Source organism: Papaver somniferum, chromosome 9 (assembly GCF_003573695.1).
Source record: "Papaver somniferum cultivar HN1 chromosome 9, ASM357369v1, whole genome shotgun sequence".
NCBI classification, from domain to species: domain Eukaryota; kingdom Viridiplantae; phylum Streptophyta; class Magnoliopsida; order Ranunculales; family Papaveraceae; genus Papaver; species Papaver somniferum.
This window is the reverse complement of record NC_039366.1, coordinates 169,086,225-169,093,703: the sequence shown is the minus strand read 5'-3', so window position 1 is coordinate 169,093,703 and position 7,479 is coordinate 169,086,225. Positions and strand designations below refer to the sequence as shown.

The following is a 7,479-nucleotide window of genomic DNA, read 5'->3' as shown; positions in this document are numbered from 1 at the left end:
TCAAGGGTGATGTTTTTTCTACCGCCATAACTTTCCTTCCTTCAAAATTTTGTTTATGTATTCTTCCTTTAATGTTTTCATCGAATTCATTAATCATCGTTTTTGTTATCATATTACACTCCAATCTTTTGCCATTTTCACTAATTCTGTTCATCTTTCTTCTAATTGATTCACTGATTTGTTTAATCACTTTCTTGACTTGAATATTCTCAATTAACAATCTTCAACTTTCGATCTTCAAATCCCTGTTTCTAGCACCATTATGTAGTTGAAGGAAATCCTACACTACACCCCTCATATGATTTCATTGTTGATCAACTCATTTTTAGGTTTACACTCTTAATTTTATTGATAGATCTTTGAATGTTCTTACAAGAAAGATAAAGAAGTCAAGAATGATCTCTGCTCTAAACTTTCTCTCTCATATTTACTTGTTTCTTACTTAAAAAAGATCTCTCCCCTTCTTTATAACTCGAACGACTATTTATAAAGAAATACATAGTGGATGACAGCTAATCTGTCCTTTATTTTCGGGTATGGTTTGCGACATTCTCGCAACCTTGCAAATGTTAATTTCGCAAACTCTCTAATTTTCACAAAACTATCATATCTTTCTCATGATCTTTGCTGACGTCATTTATTTTATCACTCTTGAAATTGTTCTGTGACGCTGTTGTGTTGTGTCATTGATAATTTCGCCGAAACATCGTCGTTGCGAGATTCTGATCCTACATGATGAAGACCATGTCGGTAATGAAGATCATGCTGGAAGTGATGAAGATCATGCCGGAAATGATTTTTTTTTACATTGACGACATTGTATTAGTGATGAAAACCATGTCGGAAGTGATGAAGACCATGCCGAAAAATGGTGCCGGGTGCTCGATAAATAACTTACAATGACGGCATTGTAGGTTGGGAGTACCCATTTTTCGGCATTGACTATATTAGCATTTTGTAAGTGAATTGATTATGATTTATACTAATCATTTATCAAAAAAATCTAATAACTTAACTAATTTTAATGAACACTAAACCTAATTAGTGAAGGATATATTAGGAATTAGTTAAAATATATGGATAAGTGATGGCTCTGATTTACTACTTAAATCTCGTTTTTGTCTTTTTCCTATTAGAAAAAATATCCCCAAATAAAAAAGGAGGCTCTAAAAAAATATCCCAATTGCCGGTTCAATTTGTAGGGAATGTACAAGTTTGCACTCAAATTCGTGTTAGATGTACATGAAATTGGTATTAATTCGTTGCAGTTAAAGAGTGCACAAATTTGCACTCGAGACGAGAGAGATGTATACGAAATTGGTATTAATTCGTTGCAGGCACCTCTCGACGCACTGGCTACATCTGCCGCTACCTATCAGTGCATGCGACTCGATAAAGAAAACCAGTTCTGTCTTTTCTCTCCAAACGGATCACTTTTCGAAGACAAGAAGTATATTCACAAAAGAAAACCCCAAATGAGCTTTTCGGTATCAACAGTTTCATCATCAATTCTCACATCATCATCAAATTTCTTAAATTGCAGATTCAACAATCCTTCTTCTCCTCTAGTTCTTCGTTTCGTTTGTCGAAGCCAAAATGTAACAAAGAATGAACTTTCCTTCGTTCTTCATGATGCCCTAGATGCTTCTGGTAATAATACAATCCATGCAAGAGTAAGTAATTATCAATAGATTCAATTATATGTTTCAGTTCGTATAATCTGTGGATTTTGAATTGGCTTGTTTTTTTTTTTTTTAAATTAGGAAGCAAGGGAGAATTTTTGTGCAGAGATTTCGGGGTTTACAGAAATTGAGAGACAAACAAGTATATGTATCAATAAAAGAGTTGATTTGGCGAGAACGGCTTTATATATTGCTGCAGAAGATGATTCATTAGTTTCACACTCATCAGTTCCTCTTCCTATTGATTCTTTCATCCAGCGTCTTGATGATCTTTCTATGGGATTTGGTAGGACGTATAGAACCTCGGTTAGATCCTCGCCTGAGGCTTTCCTTGAGAATCTTGACAAGTACTTGTATGGTCACAAGGTAAAACTACCACTTGCTTTCGTTTTACAATGAAGATTTGATAGGTTAAGAATTCTTATGCAAAATTATTACTTGTTGTTCCAAAATGAAATTCAGCTCAATTTCTAATGATATAAATTTTCTTATTTATGATTGTAGATCACTGATAGATTATGATAATTATATTATATCAGTTTGCTGCCTTAGTAACTTACTAGTTTAAAGTTCTACTATTTAATATTTTAAAGCAGCAAGAATTAACCATAGCACGAAGTATATACAGTAAACAAAAGTTGGAATTCCCTGGGTAATTTTGATTCGGGCAAAGTTTTACTCACCTGCTTTGTGATCCCAATATACAGGGTTTTCGGCGAGCCACACTAAGTAATGTGGCCGATTCACGAGCATTATATCTTAATTCAGTACGCATCACTAAACTCCTATCCTGTTTAAATTGTTGACCTTTTTTCCTACTAGTCTATGGTAACACTCTGAGCAGGTTTTGACGCATCGTTCAGGCTCTGCAGCCATGCTTGCACTTATTTACTCAGAGATATTAAAGATGCTGCGTCTATCAAACCTTCTGAGTTTTGATGCTGAGATCTACTTTCCTCGGGATCTAGATGGTCTTCCTAGAGGGTTCGATAAACGAAAAGGCAAAACTTCCGATCTACCACATATACTGACATCGCAGGCTCTCCTTGTGGAGGTATTTTGAATTTGCTCTTCCCTTTAGGATCTATACTTCTTGGGATTTCCCTATATCTTATTATGTGCCTTGTTTTTGCTGATACTAGTGTTCTTATGTCAAAGACCCACATAAATATCTCCAGTCTGCTAGGTGCGTCAATTGAAACATAATGTGTATCATACTGCAGTCTGTCTGAACTCTGAAAACATGCTTTCAAGTTAGTTATGATGTTGGTTATTTATTCTGGTAAGCTTATATAAGTACCTTATCTGCATAAATTTAAGATATTATTGATGCTAACAACTACTATTAGATATGAAGGGAACATCTGAGATTCTCGTACTAGCTACATGACTATTCTAATTCTAAATTATGTAGATTTGCATGAGTTGCATCTTGTTTCGTATGCAAAACTGTATTCCAGAAGAGATTCATCTTGAGCTCTTCTTCTTAGTACCAAATTCGCTCAACAATTATGAAATCACAAAATTGCGAAGGCATATTCTTGTGACCCTAATCACTTCCTAAGTTACTAATTTTTAAGATGGGTTTTACTGAACCAATTCAGTTAAGGAAGAAACAACACATGTGTAGCTTCAGCTTACTTGCCATGGGAGAAACTTGAACTGCCTCTCATTAGCCACCATTTGATGAGTTTTTTTTTCTGCAAATTAATTGTTAGAGAAGAAACTGGGGCATATTTCCAAATAAAATGGAGAATGTAGTTGGAACAATCAGTGTTTGAACGCAGCCATTATTATGGAGTGGCGGTTTATGGTTGTTACCATCTTAACAATTTTAGGTATATGGGATGGCGGTTTATGGTTATTGTCACTATAACGGTTTTAGGTGATAGAGAAAATGTGAAGTCATTGTACTGGACCATGTAACGGTTGTTGTAACACTTATTATAACTTCTTTCTTGAAAATCTTAGACAACAAAATAATTACAGACAACTCAACGTTACAGTGGCCGTTTTTTAGCTGTCACTCTCAAAAAAGATTGGCCGTTATAATCGTTTCTGAAAACATAAACCGCCTTTTTAAGCATACTGACAGCTGCAATTGACTGTTACCGTTATAATGGTTGTGCTAAAAACATTGGGATGAACCTGATATTTAGTTGGGACCTTGTTCACCCATAAATGAATGCAACACAATTGTGCAAAATTCCGCTGACTTTGGCCCTTCGTAGGAAAGGATAGTTAAACTGGTGAAGGATGTGATTCAGAGAGAGAGAGTTTTGGGGTGTTTGTTGACTGTACTGACAGGGGAAACAAGGAGGAGTCTCAATAAGTGGAAAGCTTCTTGAGAATATAGTATACACATTTTTGTGGACTTTTACTTCCATTAGTCGGCAATTGAATTTCACCTCATTTATCAATTTTCAGTCATCAGTAGACATTGTTAAAGTGTTCAATACTGAAACTGAATGACCACTACAAGTTAAATTGAAAATCAGGGGATGGGATTGAGGTGGTAAATGTTATTAATTTATGACTCCGGGGCAAATCCTTGTCCACTTGCCAAACAATACACAGTGCCTCGGACACCTCAGAAGAATGGTGCTGCTAAACAGCGTAACATACATGTTTAACACTCTGTTAAGTCATATGACCTTACCGTATATGTTATGGGTGAAGCCCTAAAACCTGGTTTGTGCATTATAAGTCGAGATCCCAGTAAGTCAGTTCTTATAACTCTCCAGGAGTTAAGAACCAGAAGAAAATCCAGTTAACTCTCCAGTGTATCTAGCACACCCTTTATAAGAAATAATGGCTCTATGTGTAAAGAAATTACATTTTTTTCGCTATAATGGTCTCTGGTGAATCATGGCCACAGTATTGTGGGTAGTTCTTCTTCTTCTTTTTTTTTTTTTTTTTTTTTTTTTTTTTTTTGTTGTTGTTGTTGGAAAAACATGTATTATAACTGTTCAAAATAACAGTATGATGTTGTCTTTGTCACCTAAAATCGTTCTAACAGTAACTGTCATAGTTACAACTCTATAACGTCCTTGTTCAAACATGATACATAGGAAGATGTAATGCATATAGGTTTTATTATCATAACCGTAGTGCAAAAATATTCTTATAATTGGTTATGCTCGATTACAGAGAATCTAGAGGGTAGGGTGTGTGTGTGTGTGTGAACCTCAAAAGTGGTAACTGAAGATTTATGGGTGATGGATCATATATCCGTGAAATCTTAAAGGCTTGTTGTTCCCTTCATTTATCAGCAGATTGACAAGTCATGATTGGAGAGCCACAGCCTGTTGGGTTATGCAGATCTCGTACGGTGAGGAGACATGGTATCTCTTCTGATTAGGTGGTATATATGTTCATGAATGTGATTTTGACATTCTATCAAGTAAGGGCCCGGTTTCAGTATCACTAGGCTTGGAAAGTAATGATTCGTCTAAATGGAACATACCTTCTCGATTTGATTTAGGCGAATCTTTGTTTGAATAAGACTAACAAGAACTTGGTACTAGAACAATAGCGTCACAAGGTAAGTGTACCTTTTATTGTATCAAAAAAAAGAAGAAGAAGAAGGATACCTTTTATTGATTTTGATTTGCTGACCTATGTAGCAACTTTGGAAGTCCTAGATCCTTCATGTCTAGGACTAGTTGTTTAGCATGCATGATAACACCAAGTCAAACATAAGGTCATGTTAGTAATAGGGTTTCTGGGTTACTGTCTGACACTTCTAACCTGCTACCTCAGGTTTGAAGTACAATATTCGTTCACTTTATGTGTTTATTTTGTGATTGCCCACTTGTTTGCTTATTCCAAGTTTTATGTGCAGATTTTGAGAAATCTGAAACATGCTTTCTGGCCGTTCCAATATGATCCTACCATGACCTTATTCTTAAGAGCAGCTCGTGCTGCAAAGTGCACTGATGAATCAGACATTGGAGAAGAAAGGTCATTTAAGTCTTACAGCAATGCAGTTCTTACTATCTCATTTCTGTAGATTCTTTGATGTACAGAAGTTGCATAGCAGTACCTTATTAAATCTTGTTACTTTTGTTTATTTATTTATTAAATACTCCCTTCTTTCGTGCAGTGGATTTGAGCGTGCATCTGCAAAGGCTGCTCAACATAGGCTAGAACGTGGAGTTTGGACTAGTGTTCGTTTGGGGGATATGCGGCGTGCATTATCTGGTATTGATAGTTTCTGCATTTATCTCTTAACAGTAGAAAATTGTTTGCTGCTGAGTAAATTAAATATGAAGTATACATTTATTTCATTCCTTCAAGTACTTATGCTATTTTGAATACCTCAACTGGTCTCAGAGAAATGCGAACATAGTAAACTTGAGATATGACACATCAGATATAGATGCAATCCATTTGTAAACACATATCAGTTACTATTCAAAACGTGCAGAGTGTCAAACGAAGTTTATTGCACAGTGTACCATAATAATAGATCCGGGATGCATTATGATCTATTCATCTTTACTATTCGAGTGTAGTTGTCTTAAGTCGATATAACTAAGGGATGGAATTAGAAGTGGATAACATTGACAGCTGCCTGTGTTAATGACACAGCCACATATCAGGCATTGGCAATGGAGTGTAGTCTAAATTGTTGATTTAGCGACCCTTTTCATCTAGCATATAAGGGGTCAGATATAAACTTCACATGGCGTTCCTGTATCATTTCGTGATTCATTGAGTACCTATGGCATGTTTTCGTAAAAGCTAATTTTGCGATTCATCATTATTATATGCCAAAATAAGTGTTCGTGCTCATGTCATGAGGATCTTTCAGTACCTTATCATGAGAAACTCTTTTCCGTGTATTTCATTGCTTTTAGATCTGTTGTAATCTGAAAGACTCATCTTCATTTCCCGTTTGGCAGCTTGTGAACGTCTTATCCTCTTAGAACATAATGTAGACGAATTCAGAGATTACAGCATTCTTCTTTACCACTGTGGGTTTTACGAAGAATCTATGAATTACCTAAAACTCTACCAATCGTCGAGAGTAACTTATTCAATATCAGAGGAATCTTCCTTGCGAAAAGAAACGTCGGATGCACTCAGAGACTCGGAGAGTATTGCTGTTGAAAAATTGATGACTCGCTTGAACCTCATTTTGATGGATGAAGGATGGACTAAACCTTCAGCCCGGAAAAGTTCTCTTGGGAACTTCTCGGAACCATGGTAGTGTGTGCAAGGAAGTACTCCCTAAACTCATATACACCAGTCAGATGAAAACGCTACCACCAGTCAGATGAGATTTACTATACAGTTTATTTCACTTTATTCTGTATGCTGTATTCTCCAAGTACTTGGCAAATCTTGCTGGGAACATAACATTCAAGCTTGTTCAATGTAGTCAGAAAATGCTGACATCTTTGTACAAAAATGAGCATCAAATGTCTAGCAACGTATAAGGTGTTTCATTCTCTGCAGTGAAGGTTACTGGTTTGATTTATTCGCAGAAACAGAACAAAACGATTTTAAAAATGAATAGTCTGTGAGATGTTACTGCTATGCTAAACCGGATACAAGTATTTGAATCTGAATCACAGCCAGAGCGTCTTATAGACTAGGCCAGCTAGGTCATTGCCTTTGCCTAGAGCCTCAAATTATGGTATCCAAAAAATTTAATTTTGATAATGGAGGCTACCTGGGATAACTGGCAATTGGATTGTTGTGACACCAACACCACATTGCAAGTGTTTCCCTACTTAGAACTATCATATTTAGCTTGTTTAGTTTCTCAGTTTAGATAGTTAATTATAGT

The 7,479-nt window shown here is 35.9% G+C and overlaps 1 protein-coding gene across 1 annotated transcript; it reads left to right on the top strand.

Moving 5' to 3' along the window:
- Positions 1-1,205: 1,205 nt before the first annotated feature.
- Positions 1,206-7,173, top strand: LOC113310911. Its single transcript, XM_026559731.1, has 7 exons — positions 1,206-1,673; positions 1,764-2,048; positions 2,390-2,449; positions 2,527-2,736; positions 5,527-5,645; positions 5,788-5,885; positions 6,590-7,173. Exons 1-7 carry the CDS (start codon positions 1,206-1,208, stop codon positions 6,895-6,897), a joined length of 1,548 nt encoding a protein of 515 aa, XP_026415516.1. The 3' UTR covers positions 6,898-7,173.
- The last annotated feature ends 306 nt before the right edge of the window (positions 7,174-7,479 follow it).

Excerpts from the sequence above, each read along its gene's own strand:
- LOC113310911 (XM_026559731.1), top strand. The coding sequence starts at position 1,206 with ATGTACAAGTTTGCACTCAAATTCGTGTTAGATGTACATGAAATTGGT. Across the intron at positions 2,049-2,389 it reads AGTACTTGTATGGTCACAAG|GGTTTTCGGCGAGCCACACT; the intron begins GTAAAACTACCA and ends CCCAATATACAG. Across the intron at positions 5,886-6,589 it reads TATGCGGCGTGCATTATCTG|CTTGTGAACGTCTTATCCTC; the intron begins GTATTGATAGTT and ends CCCGTTTGGCAG.